This window comes from Erythrolamprus reginae, chromosome 3 (genome assembly GCF_031021105.1).
Source record: "Erythrolamprus reginae isolate rEryReg1 chromosome 3, rEryReg1.hap1, whole genome shotgun sequence".
Taxonomy (NCBI): Eukaryota; Metazoa; Chordata; class Lepidosauria; order Squamata; family Dipsadidae; genus Erythrolamprus; species Erythrolamprus reginae.
Genome location: NC_091952.1, coordinates 65,931,005 through 65,948,431, shown reverse-complemented (window position 1 = coordinate 65,948,431; position 17,427 = coordinate 65,931,005). Strand labels below are relative to the sequence as shown.

General features: G+C 40.1%; 1 protein-coding gene across 2 annotated transcripts in view; it reads right to left on the bottom strand.

Annotated features, from left to right (window-relative positions):
• Window positions 1-9,423: 9,423 nt before the first annotated feature.
• Window positions 9,424-17,427, bottom strand: part of LRIG2 (leucine rich repeats and immunoglobulin like domains 2) — a 50,515-nt gene continuing 42,511 nt past the window's right edge. For both annotated transcript variants that reach the window (XM_070745642.1, XM_070745643.1), the window contains 5 exons: window positions 15,267-15,548; window positions 13,531-13,980; window positions 12,761-12,910; window positions 11,631-11,915; window positions 9,424-9,874 (listed from right to left, as the gene is read on the bottom strand). In XM_070745642.1, the coding sequence (XP_070601743.1) occupies window positions 9,645-9,874; window positions 11,631-11,915; window positions 12,761-12,910; window positions 13,531-13,980; window positions 15,267-15,548 (1,397 nt within the window). In that variant the 3' untranslated portion in view covers window positions 9,424-9,644. The remainder of the gene's footprint in view (window positions 9,875-11,630; window positions 11,916-12,760; window positions 12,911-13,530; window positions 13,981-15,266; window positions 15,549-17,427) is intronic.

Sequence of the window (17,427 nt, the reverse complement as noted above, 5' to 3'; positions counted from 1 at the left end):
TGTGTGCACGGTGTGTGCATGCGCAGGTCCATTTCCGCCAGTTGAATGGTGTTCCACGCCATTCCACTTTCTGCCCACCCCTGCCTGCATCCCATTTTGGGCCTGGAAAGCCTCCTGCACCAACCTGGAAACCAAAAATAAATAAACAAACAAACAAACAAACAAACAAACAAACAAACAAATAAGGTGTGGGGGCACTGTGTGAGGCCCCAAAATGTAATGCAAGCACCCCTATGCATGTGCCCCAATCCCCATGCACACGTGCAAATGTCTCATGCATGCGCCCTTTCTCCCCATGCATGCGCAGCAGAGACCAGAAGACCAGCTGGCTGGTGGGAGGTACCTTTGTATGTGTAGTGGAACTGAACTGGGGCAACGGCTGCCATGCCCGCAGAGAGGGCTCTGCATGCCATCTATGGCACAGATGCCGTAGGTTCGCCATCACAGACCTAGGGATTGCAAAAATTGGAGGGCGTACATAAGTGCACTGGTGTGCCTTTCGTCCCTTGTCCACTTGTCTTTCCTTTCTTTCATCTATCATATATATTCTCTTCCTTTCATATATCCTCTCCTCTAAGTTCACTTTTACCCTTATATATATTACCACATGTCTATTTTTCTTCCTATGTATTTGTGTATTGGAAAAATGAATAAATAAATAAAATAAAATAAAATAAAGGACTAGATAGACCATGAGGTCTTTTTCTGCCGTCAGAGTTCTATGTTTCTATGTTTCTATGAAAACATAAAAAGTAATGGTAAAATCAATATTCTGCCCAGTATATGTAGTCCTTGACTTATAACAATTGGTTAAGTGATCATTTGAGCTTAATTTGCTTTTATAAATGCAGCATTTCCTAAAAGGGAAGCTGGATCTGAAAATTAAAGTATTTAATGTTTATTCTTGAACTTTTTTCTTTTTAAAAAAGAAAAGATTATTGCTTTACTTAATATCCTACTATGCTACATACCATTTCACTTCCTCCAGTGCACAATCATACACAGAGTTTTGCCTTCCTCAAAGCACACTGGCCACATTTAATACACTTTTAATGCCAGACCACTTTTATACAGGCAATGTACTGCTTGCTGAATCTAAGCATTTAAATTGGCTAGGTGGGAATTCAGCGCAAGATCATTACTTAAACTATGTACTCAATTCTTCAGGAACTTGCAGAGATGGTTTCTGAATTAGATACTGTATGTTAAAGTGGGATAAATATTTTTTTATTATTATTCCTTATATTTTTAACAATTCATTTTAGATAAACTATAATCTAGTCCAAAGCTATTACAGATGTCTGCGTGTGTCTGCTTTCTTTATAAGGATAAGGAACAGCCTTTTCAAAGTATCCAGTGGTTTGAGTGCTATGCCAGCAAATCCTTTAATACTCAGATTCGTGTATTGTTATATAAAAAGAGCTTTTTAAGTACTTATATGGACTCATGTGGAAAGATAATTGACACACATATTAGTTTCAGCATATTTTCTCTGTTACATGGATGGGAGTTGGTGCTTACCTGATACGCTTCTTCTCATAGGTTGGTAGAATTATCATCCAGAATGGGTTGACCTCGTCCAATCAGCTGACACATCGACACAATGTGAACGTCATCAGATGTCAAGAACAGACTTGATGTGGCCATCATCATAAGTCAAGAAAGTCAGGAGCAATGACAAACCATGTACAGATGGAGCCCAGGAGCTTCTGTGGAGCTGGATGAAAACTCCACCACCCTATGAGAAGAGACATATCATATATGCACCAACACCCTTCTCCATAGTTGGTGGGTTTATCATCCAGAATGGGACATTCTCAAGCAGTCTGTCTATGGGAGGGAGAAACATGGACTCAAATTTGTTTGTCCTCCTATACACACTGCAAAATGCAATACCCGATGCATAGAAATCAATTTTATATTGACAAACTGGTATGGAGTCGCCCAAGTCACTGCATGACACACTTCCTCAAGAGATGCCTAGGTCATCGATGCCACAGACGTTGCTGCACTGCATGTGGAATGGGCCAAGATCCATGCTGGGCGAAGCATAACTGAGGCATTGTAATCATCCCTCAAATCCACCATCCGATGGTCGACGAGGAAAATTTCTGATCGAAAGATGTAGGTGGAAAGGTAATGAACAAGGACACCATCCTGAAAAAATCTGCAGTCCTCTTAATGTAAATCTGGAAATCCCTCCGGACATCCAATTTATGCCACCTGTGTTCCAATGTTTAAATGCTTCTTTCACTCCCCCCCATGCCAAATAAGGTGCTAATTCTTCACTGGAATAACTTCCAAGTTCTTTAAATATTTTTTTCTTTAATATTTATTGACCAGTCACTCACCCGATGTCAATACTCCACTCAATTCATTGCTCCTGCACAAATCATATACTGATTGCCCCAGCTTGTGATAGCCACCATGGCCACCACCACCAGTTCAAAGTGATAGATAGATAGATAGATAGATAGATAGATAGATAGATAGATAGATAGATAGATAGATAGATAGATAGATTTGCTTGCTGCTCCTCTCCGAGGACTCAGGACATCTTACAACATAAAAACAACAGAATACAATAGTTAAATCCAACTGATTAAAAACTAAATGAATAATCTAAAATCCCCAGTTATGTTAAAAATCAAACATACCGATTCAAACAACAACCATACAAACATTTGTTGACCAGGGAGCTGAAATCTAATTGCCCCAGGCCTGGTGGCATGAGTCTTAAGACTCTTGCGAAAGGCAAGGAGGGTGGTGGTGGTGCGAATCTCCGGTGAGAGCCGATTCCAGAGAGCCACGGCCCCCACAGAGAAGGCTCTTCCCCTAGGTCCCACCAAACGACATTGTCTAGTTGATGGGACCTGGAGAAGGCTGACTCTGTGGGTCCTAACCAGTCGCTGGGACTCATAGAGCAGGTGGTCCCGCAAGTAATCTGACCAGGTGCCATGTAGGGCTTTATAGGTCATTACCAACTACTTTGAATTGTGTCTGGAAACCAGTCAGCAGCCAGTGCAGTCCATGGAGTGTTGGAGAAACATGGGCATGCCTAGGGAGGCCCATGACTGCTCGCACGGCTACATTTTGCATGATTTGTAGTTTCCGAACAGTCTTCAAAGTTAGCCTCATGTAGACAGCATTGTAGTAGTCAAACCTTGAGGTCATGAGCAACTTATAGCTGACCTCCGAAGGATTTGCCTACCCCTCTAAATTTTCCAAGATGTCTGTACAGGACAGATCCAAAGACCCCTCCCCCACCCCAACAGTGGCTTGTCAGCCTGGAATTTCACAGCGCTCATCAGAACCAGCTATTTACAGACTGTATTGCCACGATATTTATGATTTCTCTTTAATCTTTTCTTTAAAACTTCCAGTGTTGGAACACACACAACTTTAGGAGCCAAGTCATTCCGTTGATTACTTGTTCTGTCAGGAAATTTCTCCTTAGTTCTAAGGAGAATAGCCCATCTATTACTTATTTGCTTTGGAGAATACAGTGATCCCTCAGGTTTCGTGAGGGTTCCGTTCCAAGACCCCTCGCGAAACTCGATTTTTCGCGATATAGCGGTGCGGAAGTAAAAACACCATCTGCGCATGCGCGCCCTTTTTTCATGGCCGCACATGCGCAGATGGTGGAGTTTGCGTGTGGGCAGCGGGGAAGACCCAGGGAAGGTTCCTTCAGCCGCCCAACAGCTGATCTGCTCCGCAGCGCGGCAGCAGCGAGGAGCCGAAGATGGGGTTTCCCCGTTGCCCAGGCAACGGGGAAACCCCATCTTCGGCTCCTCACTGCTGCCGCGCTGCAGATCAGCTGTTGGGCGGCCGAAGGAACCTTCCCTGGGTCTTCCCGCCGCCCAGGCAAAGGGGAAACCCCAAGATCGCTTGCCACTTGCCCGTTCACCCGCCTGGCCGCTCCGCTTGCCTGTTCACCCGCCCGCCCGGCTGCTTGCTTGCCCGTTCACCCGCCCACCCGCCCACCCGCTCCGCTTGCCCGTTCAACCGCCCGCCCGGCTGCTCGCTTGCCGCTCAAGAGCAAGAGGGGGAGAGATAGAGAAAGAGAGAGAAGGAAAGAAAGAGATGAGAGAGGGAGGAAGAGAGTGTGAGAGAGGAAGAAGCAAGATAGAGAAAGAGAGAGAGAAAGAAAGATGAGAAAGGAAGGGAGTGACGTCATCGGGTGGAAAAATCGCGATATAGCGTTTCGCGAAGATCGAAATCGCGAAACTCAAGGGATCACTGTACTCCCTTTCTTATGGCTACTCCTTAGATATTAAAACACTGTTATGTCACCCTAGTTCTTCTTTTCATTAAGCTAGACATACCCAATTCCAGCAATCATTCTTTATGCCTCCAGTCCCTTAATCATCTTGTTGCTCTTTTCTGTACTGTTCTCGTTTCAACATCTTTTTTACATTGTGACAAGCAAAACAGAATGCAGTATTGCAAATGTAGTCCTGCCAAGGCAGTATAGAGTGGTATGAACACTTCATGTGATCTTGATGCTATCCCTCTATTAATGAATCCTAGGACTATATTGGCAGCCACAGTACGCTGCTGGCTCATATTTAAGTGATTGTCCACTGAGCTCAAGATCCCTCTCACAATTACTACTATTGAGTCAGGTACTACCTATATCTGTACATTTGGCTTTTCTTGCCTAAATGTAGAACTTTAATTTTTCACCATTGAATTTCATTTTATTAGGTAATTCTAGTTATGCTACAAGTTCAGGGCAGTTACTTACAAGCCCAGATGTTCAAACATGGAGCACAAACAATAGGCTATGCAATTGTTCAGAAGACTTCCCACTTCACAATTAGATCATGACAACAAAAAAAGTTAATTGTGTAGTCCTTTATTGGATAAGGTATATTACAACAGATAAACATATTATACATGCTGTACAAAATATACATTCTGATTACATGAGAAAATATAAATACACAAGGAAAGAACAGCTATAAGAAAACATTGATTTGCACTGCCCTGGATATTTACACCTATAATTACTTTGGCATTGGAAAATGTATCAGTCATTTTCTTCCCTGCAAACTGGGGGAAAAAACCTGCTACCCCCCCCCCCCCCGCCACCTTTTGAAAAGCATATGTAAGTGAAGAGTTTCAAAATTGCCAAAATTCTAATCCCAGACACAATTCCTTATAGATTTTGTTTTCAGAATAGGAGAAAGTATTTTCTTGCTAAGTCATCTTCTCAAAACATAGCTTAGAGAAGCTATAAAATGTTTAAATTCTTCGCTCTACAATTTACTTTTAAACATTCTTGTGCTCATAAATATCCTCAATACTTTATTCATTCCAGATTTCCATTCTGATTGCTGAACCGGTTCTAGCCCCAAAGCTGTATGAATTGTTTTACATAAAGATACGCAGAGACCTTGTGTAGAGTTCAGTTATCGTGGTGGTGAAAAAAATAACTTCACAATCAATCCTCACATTTGCGAGATTTTTATAAAGAAAAGGAAAGCTGCAGATCACGAACATAGCCATGATTTCACTTCGTGACCATTTAATAACTGAGCTGCCAGTCCCAGTTGTGATTGCTGAATGGGAACTTCCTTACAGCTAACAAGGCGGTTTGGGTTACCAAATCTGTCTCACTACAGTGATGCTTTTGAATAGTACAATATTTAGATGTGTAATGTGTCAATTACAATATGCCAGGGAATATATACAAAGATGAAATGAAGTTCTGGTCTTACATACTTTTCCAGCTTTGGTATCTCAGATTCTCCACAAGCTGTCTCAATTTCCCATAACCTGTTTTTATCAGTGAATGAAAATTATCTCAAGTGCTAACTTCACATTAGGTAAAATAGAAATGCTTTAACCATCTGGTAGGTATGCACCCTGAAAAAAGATGCAAAACCAGCAACAAGAAATTCTAATGCAGAACTTTCTGTTGCTGAGTTGTTTTAGCACGTCATCTTTTTATTCAGATTACAAAAAACAATTCTTGCTTCCTCTCAGAGACACAAAACATGGTTTTAGTGCAGCCTGACTCCTATCCTTCTCAGAGTACCTATATTTCAAAGGGTTTTTAACTGGAACCTTTCTCTTATATGATTCTAAAACTCCTTAAAATGATAATAAAGTGCCTTTGTTATCTAGTTAACAGAATGCTTACCCATTTCATCACCTTACATTCAATGTCTCCCTTTTTACTGCTAAAGCTCAGGTATGGTTTTTACAGACGACAAGGCAGCAAGCATTAAAATTGTAGCTGCAAGCAAGATTAATCAAAAGCTATTTTTTTTGTGGTTCAGTACTTTGAAGCAATATACTTTGTATAAAAGATGATTATTTTGTGTCCTAGAAAGCTGAGCTTTATCTACTTGCTGACAATAATCTGTCTTGACTTTTGGATTTTCAGCACTGCTGCAGACCCCAAACAAGAGATTCCTGTAAGATTTGGGACACTGATATTATGAACAAATAAACAATATGCAAGTTGGCACTTTCTACTGGTACAAAAACCAAAAGAGCAAGCAACCACTACTTAATGAGTTCATTCTTTCATTGCTTAAGTTACCTGGTTGGCTACTTTTTGTAAGTGGGACAAGCCCATTGGGATTCTTAAATTACAAAGGAATTTTACATAGGAATTTTACTGCTTCCAGCTAGAAGTTCTGACCTTGTATATATAATAAGAGTCTTAGCAAAAACACTAAAATTCCAGCTAGTAAAAAGAGGCATTTTCAGTTAAATATTACTCATGAGCTTAGTACATATTATTTTCATTAATGGGGATATAGTCACTGATTGATTCATTTACTAAACAATAAACTAAACAATAAACTAACATACAAATAAAGCAAATAAAACCCAGTACAATATAGCAATAGCACTTAGACTTATATACTGCTTCACAGTGCTTTACAGCCTTCTCTAAGCAGTTTACAGAGTCAACATATTTCCCCACTCATTTTACAGATCTTGGAAGGATGGGAGAATAACTGAACCGTGAACTGCAGTTGGCAGTCAGCAGACATAGCCTGCAATACTGCATTCTAACCATTGCACCACCACAACTCAAAACACCAAAAGCTCTCCGGAAAAGATCAGCTTTCAGTTTTTTTCTAGAAGAAAACAATTTTGGAGATAAATGAAATATATTTGCCTCAATAATTTTTCATGCCAGCATTTTACTATAGAATCATCCAAATAGTTTACCAAATATTTTTACTGAACTCTGAGAAAAGACACTACGTGAAAACCAGACTGTGGTTAATTTGCAAATTAGACTACAATCCTATAATTTATTTGAGAGAAAGCCTACTGCATTTAATGGGACTTAAATCTAAATAAATATGTATTGACAGCTATTATTTTTCATACATTTTGTTGAAATACAAGTGCTTGCCATAGCTGATAGAGAGTTTACAAGATGTCTTTTAGCTGCAAATCCAGAACTCTGAATTATTATAGCAGAAAAATTAACAAACAGATTATCTCAAGAATAGCAAAAATTAGCAAGAACATTATCTCAGTATAAAAAGGAATTTGTAGACTATTGAGGGTCTATATCCCTGGTTCCCAACATGGGGCCCACACCCCACAGGGGGGCAATTTCATTTTTAATTGGGGCAATTGGAACCTTGTTTAAACCTAGTTAATGGCCTTTTAGGCTTCCTCAGTGTGAGTAGTTCACTTTTTGAATAATAAGAATTATATGTCATGGGGGGAGGCCTCAGGATTTGAGATGCTTATGTGGGGCATGGCCAAAAAAAGGCTGGGAACCATTGGTCTATACCCTTTGTTATTATTACATGATCTTACTTTACTAGCTGTTCCACTGTTATAATTATGTTGTATAACATTTCATTTTGGTGTACAAAAGCATATTATGAAATGTATCAAGTTCCTTCCCAGTTCTGTTGTGTCAAAGGTTTCTTCTAGGCAGTTTATCAATCTTGGCAACTTTAAGATGTGTGGACTTCAATTGCTAGAATTCTGGGGAAGGGGGAATCCTAGGAATTGAAGTTCACACCTTAAATTTGCCAAGGTTGAGAAACATTGTTTTCTGACTAACCACTGATGTTCAACTCATTTAATTCTTCACATTTTACACACTCATCGCTTAATTTCTTAACCATGGGTGTGAACATAAGCAATCAGTTTAACTTTTCTAAGTTTGAAAAAAGTAAAATCATTTCAGCATCCAGGAAATTTTAAAAATGACTTCTTCACATTAAAATAGTTCAGATATCCAACGATACAGCAATTTAACAATTGCTCACATCATATACAGTGATACCTCGTCTTACAAACGCCTCGCCATACAAACTTTTCAAGATACAAACCCGGGGTTTAAGATTTTTTTGCCTCTTCTTACAAACTATTTTCACCTTACAAACCCACCGCCGCCGCTGGGATGCCCCGCCTCCAGACTTCCGTTGCCAGTGAAGCGCCCGTTTGTGCACTGCTGGGATTCCCCTGAGGCTCCCCTCCATGGGAAACCCCACCTCCGGACTTCCGTGTTTTTGTGATGTTGCAGGGGAATCCCAGCAGCGCAAAAACAGGCGCTTCGCTGGCAACGGAAGTCCGGAGGTGGGGTTTCCCATGGAAGGGAGCCTCAGGGGAATCCCAGCAGTGCAAAAACAGCAGTGCAAAAACGGGCGCGTCTGCTGGCAAAAGGGGTGAATTTTGGGCTTGCACGCATTAATCGCTTTTCCATTGATTCCTATGGAAAACATTGTTTCGTCTTACAAACTTTTCACCTTAAGAACCTCGTCCCGGAACCAATTAAGTTTGTAAGACAAGGTATCACTGTATATCTAATCCTGTATTAAAAACCTAGGGCTGATTGACAATAATTTCTCCTTATACACAATCTTCCATTCATCAATTACTGCCCATACATAAAACTAGAAAGTGGAAGAGCCACCAAGAAATGAAAATGGCACAACATTTGATAACTCCAAACATGGAGTGCAAAACAATTAATTATGAACCAACCCATCTGCAACATTCTTAGTGAACATTATTTCTGATTTCTGGAAAAACAAGTCAGAGAAGTCAGAATGATGTGATATTTGGCATATTTTTTTTTTTCAAAAAACCATACATTTGAGTCTATCATCTCCATTAGTGTATACAAAATATTTATATTATGTGTACTGTATATATTTACATCTGAATACTTCAGAGAGAGAAAAAGTAAATAGAGTTTATGATTGGACATAATGAGGGGAATTCCTGCTAGTTGTCAGATGGATTAAAAAAAAAAACTAAAGCAAAGTTTCTTATTGATGAATACCAAGGAATCTTGCTAAATGGCTCTTTTAAAGTTTTGTTTTTTTTTCCCAGCAGGAAAGATAATGTATGTGAACCATTATTGGGAATGTTTCCAGGACAACAGAGCCCCTTTTTATCACACTTCCACCACTGTGTTGCATCTTCTTTTTTTCACCATCCATTTAAGACTGAGCTTTAATATATGCTACTTGTTGGAAAATAGCAGAAGGAAGTGATTTTGGCCTCCAGCATGCAGTCAGTGGTCTGTTCCATTAAAGCCTCTATTGGAAGCATGAAACCTTTTTTTTTTTTGCCTTGAGTCAAAATATGAGGTAGCAAAAATACTAACAAATGCTTCAAGCTGCTAATGTTTCTTATTTCATTTTTTATGTAGCTTCATGATGTTCTTGCATGTCCTGAGTCCTGTTAAAATCAAAGTTGTATTGATGTAATCTGTGATGAAGCCTAGGAGGAATCATCTGCTCTGGCTCTTTTTCCGAGATGCCTTCATTTCTCAGAACCTCTGGCCCCTCATGGGTCTTGGATGGGGATGAACAATGAGGGTGCAACAACCCCAGATCATTACTGATACCCCATAAAGACTGTTGAAAAAGATCTGTTGAAGGAAAAATTAGAAATTTGAATTTGTAAACTACGTCAGCACTAAGATTCTCAACAAACCACAATTTCATCTATACATTTAAATCATGTATTTGTTATTTTTCTATGTTTAGGAATAACTTAGTACGTTTTATAAAAAGCTGTATATTTAGATATATCTACAAAAACCTAAGATAACCAAAGTGTATTCCAAATTAAATCACTTATTAAGAAGCACATATACCTAAGAATATTTATAGAGCAATTTTGGCTTCAATTTTATTAAGGTAACATTACTGGACCCTTTTCCATCAAAAATTATATTTTACTTCCTGCAATAAATGGTATAAGTCATATTATAAAGGTAGTGTAATTCTCATTCTTAGTCAATGAGAGTTTACACTGCAGGACAGTCCCAGTTTGAAAACTGGAGCTTAATCTTTTTCATTTGGGATGGGGGAATTAAATGAGCTAATAATGATATTAATTTTTGATTGACTCAGTCATAAAAATATTGAAAGAAAATTTGGGGTTGTCTAAAAGTATGGAACGGCAACATATTAAATTAAAATATCTGTTAATTTCCTTATTTGTGTTTTTTTTTAAAAGATAAATGGTATTTACAAGAAAGATGGACAAACTATTGGAATATATCAGATTTAAAAATGAATTATTTAAGTCTTATTATCGTAACATGAAAACAATTCAACATTTTTTGTTTATTGACTTGACAAAACGTTTTAAAAGGTATGACTATTGACTTTATTATTTTGGAAAGTAAAATTATGGAGAGGGACATGGCAGGATGGAACCATCCTAGATTTACAAACTTGAATTGATCATTTCATTGTCTAATTATAAAGTGATTCTCTGGTGATAGAATGGAAAACTAATTAATATTGTACCATACGGTCATAGTGAAATGCTACGTTGAAAAACAGATGTCTTCTGCATATATATTATGTTTTTAATTTTTTTTCTTTTTATTATCTTTTTTCTTTCTTTTTATACAGGAAATCAAAAATATACTACTGGAAATATATAAGACAATGTTTGTATAATGTACTGTATTTTCCCCAAAATCAGACCCTGTCTTATTATTTTTTTGAATCCCAAAATAAGCACTTGGCCGTATTATTTCGGGGTGCATGGGAGTTTTATTATTTTGGGGCGTATGTAGCAAGACGGGGCTCCTCTTGCTGTCTTACCTGATTTCCAGCTGTGTCTCCCTAACCTTAAGCAGAGAAAATGGTATTTTCAGGTAAAGGGCTTATTTTCAGGGAAAAACGATGTTTTTTTAGCTTCATAAACGAATTACATTTATATATTTATTTATATTTAGATATATTTTGAATAATGGATCTTGGAGATTGGATATCAACAATAAGAGTAAAATCTGAGAGCCAGTTAGATCTAGTGGTTAAGGCAAGAAGCTAAAGACTGGGGGACTGGTCGAATTCCGCCTTAAGTATGAAAATTAGTTGGGTGATTTTAGGCCAATAACTCCCTTAGCTAAACCCATCTCGCAGGTTTGCTGAAGTGAGAAGAGGGAGGGAGTAATAGATATATTGAATGCCTTGAGTAATAAAGTAAATAATAAAAATAATAAAGGCGAGATAAAAATAAATAAAAAACAAAATTCTGATAAAGGCAGATTGACAATGTATATTTTACAATGTAGCAATAAAGTATTTTTCAGTAGCCAATTCATTATTCAGGTGAAAATGAAATCATTTAAAGGCAAACCCCCCAAAGGGGGGGGGGGCACTTACCATTGCCACAGGATTGAGAACATGGTTTCCTATTATGTAGCCTGTCTTGATTGCTAACAAACACCGGCCTATCTTGGCCATCTGAAAGGCTATTAATAGTTGTGGTTTCATGCTGAGGGCATCCAGGATAGGGCTCTTTAGACATTTGTACCATTAGGCTGGACAGTGATTGATCCAGTGGATCATCTTCAGTGTTGTATGTATAAGGACAATACTCCCTGTTTCTAGAATAGATGTTGGCATTGTCGTAACAATCTGAGCAGATCACCAATGGCTCTGTGCCACCTAATGAAAAAAACAATGACAAGTTGGAATACTCTGACATGATCACTTTGACTAGGAAAACAAGTAACACACACTTTACTATCTATGGCCATGATGGCAAACCTATGGCATGCTTGCCACAGGTGGCATGCTGAGACATATTTATGGGCACATGAACTGTTGCCCTAGCTCAGCTCTAGTGCAAATGCACATGTCATCCAGCTGATTTTCAGCTGGCCACATCCAGCCACTTTTCCCCTCTCAGGAGTTCCTACACAGCCCGTTTTGGATACCAGTTAAGTACAGGGCTTGCATGGAAACTCTTTTTGGCCTCCAGGGGTGTGCGGGAGGCCACTTTTGACCCCCAGAGGCTCCAAGAAGCCTCTGGAGACTGGGGAAGGTGAGAAACAGGAGTACCAGGTCCACCAGAAGTCGAGAAATGGGCCATTTCCAGCCTCTGAAGGGCCTCTGGGATGCCTGCAAGGCCCAAAACAGGACTGGGAGGGGGGTTTCATGCATGCATGCCCACATTTATTTATTTATTGGATTTGTGTGCCGCCCCTCTCCGAGGATTTGGCACATCACTGAGTGAACCGGCAGCAAAGAAAACCAGAACCCACCCCTGGCGTGCCCACAGAGAGGGCTCTGTGTGCCACTTCTGGCATCCATGCCATAGGTTCGCTATCACGGACCTATAGTATGTGCTACATACAAGATTAATTATGTACTTAATCTTGCTTTGATCAATTGTAATCCAGTTTGCATTCTTTGAAAAATCTCAACAATCCAGCGTTTGGTGGGTCACAGTAAATTGGCTGTGGAAAATAATCCAATTTTTGCCCAAGAATAAGACACACGGGACTTACCGTCTGTGTCTTTGTGTAGGTAACTATTGGAGGGAGGCATAAGTTGCTGATTGCTTCCTGCCTCAGAATTACTGTAGCCTTCCTGTGGTTCTGACAGAGTCCCTTGAGAAGATAAGTAGCTAGGAATATCAGGAGGCAAATTTACCTCTTCTGAAAAAGGAGGGGGAAATCCAAAAGTTAACCATTATATTTTGAATATGGCATTAAACTATCTAGCAACTAGGTATCTATTATTAAGACAGTAACATTCAATCAGGATATGAAGGAACGCAGCCTCACACTGTACAAAGAAAACTTACCTAGTATAGCTAGAAGAATACAATTTCTTCAAAGCAGTTTCATTTATTCTTTTCTAATGCTAATTTACCTCCATTTATTAAACTATAAAAATTTAATAATTTTCACACTTAATTCCACACTGTAACACTATTTTTCTGAAGATATGACAATGTAATTTTTAAAAAATGCTATGCAATAACTTCAAAAACTGCATGCTTATCACAAACAACAGGGACAAATTTGTTCGTATTTATTTACAGCTTTCTTAATTTTCAATATTTTGACTTTATATATGGCCATATATGAGGCTGTACATATGATAATGAAAGGCTCTGGCATTACCTCTTTGACAGAGGTTTGATAGTTTATGAAACAAGTATTCCTGGATGTGGTGACAGATGTCTACTCCATTTAGATGCAATAACTCAATTCCTTATACAATTGTCACGCTAACTATGAAATGAATAAGAATAAATTTTCCGTTTTCCCACCTGTGTTAGTGATGCTATAATCTTCACTTTTTCTTCTCATGTGATAGATAACAAAAACCCAAATGAGAGAGGTGCCTACGACACAGCAGACCACAACGATGATCACAATCCCAACCGTTGTCCAGCCGTCATCTCCAATTCCAATGCCACTTTGGGAGGAGTCACAATTTGGTGAGGATAATACGTATAGATAAATATGGCCACGCACTGTCCCAAGTGTATTAGACATAATGCAAGTGTATTTTCCAGCATCTTCTAATCCTGCATCTACAATGATGAGCAGTTGATTGGCAGCCGCAAAGAAATGCCGTTCTGTCACTGTTAGAGACCCATCATCTTTGGTCCAGTTTAGGCGAGGGGCAGGGCTGCCACTAGCAATGCACTGCAGGACTGCTGTTTCGCCTTGAGCTACAGTCCTGTCTTCTAGAGGCCTAACGAAGGAAGGTGTTTCTGGAGAAAAACAAACATATTTAAAATACAGTGATCCCTCGATTTTCGCAGGTTCAAACTTCGCGAAACGGCTATACCACAGTTTTTCAAAAAATATTAATTAAAAACTGCTCTGCGGTTTTTTTTCTATACCATGGTTTTTCCCACCAGATGACGTCATATGTCATCACCAAGAGTCACTTCTCTCTCTCTTTCTGTCTTTCCTGTCATTCTCTGCTTCAATCATTTTCTCATTTCTTTTTTTCTCCCCTTTTTTCTATCATTTCTCTCTTTCTCTCTACCTTCCACTCTCCCCCCGCTTGCTCTCTCTCTCTCTCACTCTCTCTCTCCTTTCTATCTCGCTCTGTCTGTTGCTCTCTCTCTGTGAGAACGCCTGCCCCGCCTCTCCTGCAGCCCCCTCGCTGACAGCTGGGACGAAAGCGCTCTCAGCTAAGGGACTGCGAGGGGGCGGGGCGGGCATTCCCAAAGCGCTCAGAGCGGCTAGCGGCCAAATGAGGACGAGAAGCCGTAGCCACCAGCGCTGCTGCAGGAGGACCCGTGCCCCAAGAAAGCCGGTGAGAGGGGCGGATCGGGCGGGCAGGGGATAGCGGCGAGGGGGCCAGAGGTGCTGGGGGGGCGGGGGCGGCCGACATTCAAAACAATCTTTGCTGGCCTCCATACTTTTGTCGCTCCCCGCCCCCAACTTCAAGCCCAGCTCCTTGCACGGCCTTGGAAAAGGGTGCGCGGGGGTAGTTTTTGGCTGTCCATAGCCAAAAATGGTGTTTTTACTTCCGCATCTCTACTTCGCGGAAATTTGACTTTCGCAGGCAGTCTGAGAACACAACCCCTGCGAAAATCGAGGGATCACTGTATGTGCAAAAACACAGACAAAATGGCATCAAAATATGTTCACACTAGGGATTCATGAGGAAAATAATTCCATAAATATTTGGAGATGTTCTATGCCTTCTATGTTTCTATGTTCAATTTGATTTTGGGTTTACACCACATTCAAATTCAAACCAAACTAACAGTATTGTTTTTCATTGCCTAAACCTAAGGTCTGCATTTTCTGATACTGCATTATGCCAGTATTATTTTTTAATAATTGTATATAAAGCTGTCAGGGCCGTTAACCATCAATCGTAACATTCCTCTCTTCTAAAAGTGCCCCAAGACTTAACACACAATAACTGAATTTAATTTTCTGAGAGGGAAAATAGTTTCGGAGCTTATACCTGTAGAGACAAACCACTTGAAATATATCCAAGTATGAAAATGACTCATGTAGCTTCAAGTTTGCTTACCTAACACAGTCAATGTTACATTTGCTGATATACTGCCAGCCACATTTTGAGCCATGCAACTATAAATCCCCATATCTTCAATTTTCACATTTACTATGAAGAAGACATCATCTTCGGGCATCACGTGCATGCGCCTTTCGCGAGCTGCAGGGAAATCTGTGCCGCCATCTTTTTGCCAGGATATCTGCGGTATTGGATGGCCTTCTGCAGCACATTCCAATTTGGCCATGGCTCTAGTACGTACTGTCAAATCCATGGGAATTTTCATAAAAGAAGGCAGCTCTGAATGAAAATGCAATAGAATTACTATGGGAATGTTCCTTATACAGAACATACAGAATCCACAAATTTCCCCTTGTTAAATGCTTTAAACATTTTTAAACTTAGATTTATACTAAATATTTGGAAACCTATCTGGATTTTAGGAGGGAAAAAATAAAAACTATTCTCAAGTCTACTTTCTGACTCAAAAGAGAGTCCACTAAAAACAAAAGCAAACCCACAACCAAAGCAAAGACTGAGGAATTCTGGAAGTTGAAGTCCACAAGCTTTAAAGCTTTGATTTTGTATATTAAGAATTAAAGGGTGTTCCATATAACTTATTGACCTTATTTATTTATTTATTGGATTTGTATGCCCTTTACATCAGGTGAATGACTGCCCCAAAATATTTGGGCATCTGAATGCCCGCATTGCAGGGTAACTTAGGTGCATTCTATCTTCAAATGGGGGGAAATCTTAAAATAAAAAAGCCAATTCACAGCAATTGGACTGAACCAGCCAACAAGTTGTATGGAAAATATTTATTTATTTATTTATTTATTAGATTTGTATGCCGCCCCTCTCCGTAGACTCGGGGCGGCTCACAACAGCAATAGAACAATTCATAACAAATCTAATAATTTAAAAACATTTTAAAAACCCCATTATTAATCAGACATATATACAAACATACCATACATAAATTGTATAGGCCCGGGGGAGATATCTCAATTCCCCCATGCCTGGCGGCAAAGGTGGGTTTTTAAGGATCCGAGTGATTTTATCAGCGAAAAACGTGTTAAAATCCTCGGCACTACTCTGCAAGGGCTCCCCAACTCCCCCCTGGTTAAGAAGGGAGTGAGTCACCCTAAACAGAGCGGCCGGGTGGGATTCCGCTGATGCAATCAAGGCGGCATGATACACGCATCTTGCCGCCTTGAGCGCCACATTGTAAGTCTTAATAAAAGCTCTTACAAGTGTTTGATCGGATTCAGACTTACTCTTCTTCCATCGCTTCTCTAGACGTCTCTTTTGGCGTTTCAACTCCCGGAGCTCCTCGTTGAACCATGGAGCTTGACGGGGTCTAGTGCCGCGGAGACGTCGCAATGGCGCAATCTGGTCAAGAGCCTCCGCTGCAGCCTTGTTCCAGGCCTCAGCAAGAGACTCCGCCAAACTGTGGATGAGTGTCTCTGGAATAACCCCAAGAGCCCTCTGAAAGCCCTCTGGGTCCATCAGGCATCTGGGGCAGAACTGCCTAATTGGTTCCGCCTCCCTGCGGGGAAGGATTGAAGCCAGGAAGTCAAGCCGCAGTAGAAAATGGTCTGACCATGACAAAGGCAGCACTTCTACGCCCCTTAATGTCAGTCAAATATTTATTTCTTAATCCACTAAATCACATCATTCCAGGCATGTCCTGACATTATCCATGGTGCTTGCATAATTCCTGTTACCACTGTGGTTGTTACCATGGTAGCTGGCACCACTCTATTCCTCCTCCAGCAATTGCACCTGGAAGACGAAGCACCAACTTTTCTGCAGAAGGCAGAGATTGCTGCTCTCACTCTTTCTTGCCCAATCTCTTTCTAATGCTGCTGCTACGATTAGCTCCTCAAGTTAGTTCTCCTGACTCTAGTACAGTAGATATACCAGACAGGCAGCTACAGAAAAACACAGAAGCTGTTGTTGTTGTTGCAGTTGCCTCAGTCATCTCCACCCATGGAACTGCTGTGGGTGCCATCTCCACCCATGGAATTGCTGTGGCTGCCACTAAAGTTTGGTCTTTATGGGAGCGTTGAGCCAAAAAGCAAGCGAGCTGTTGTCTAATTTAGTTAACACAAGTTAAAATGTAACATGGCTTATTTGTTTTGGACTTAGCATGTTATGCAAACTCATCGGTTAC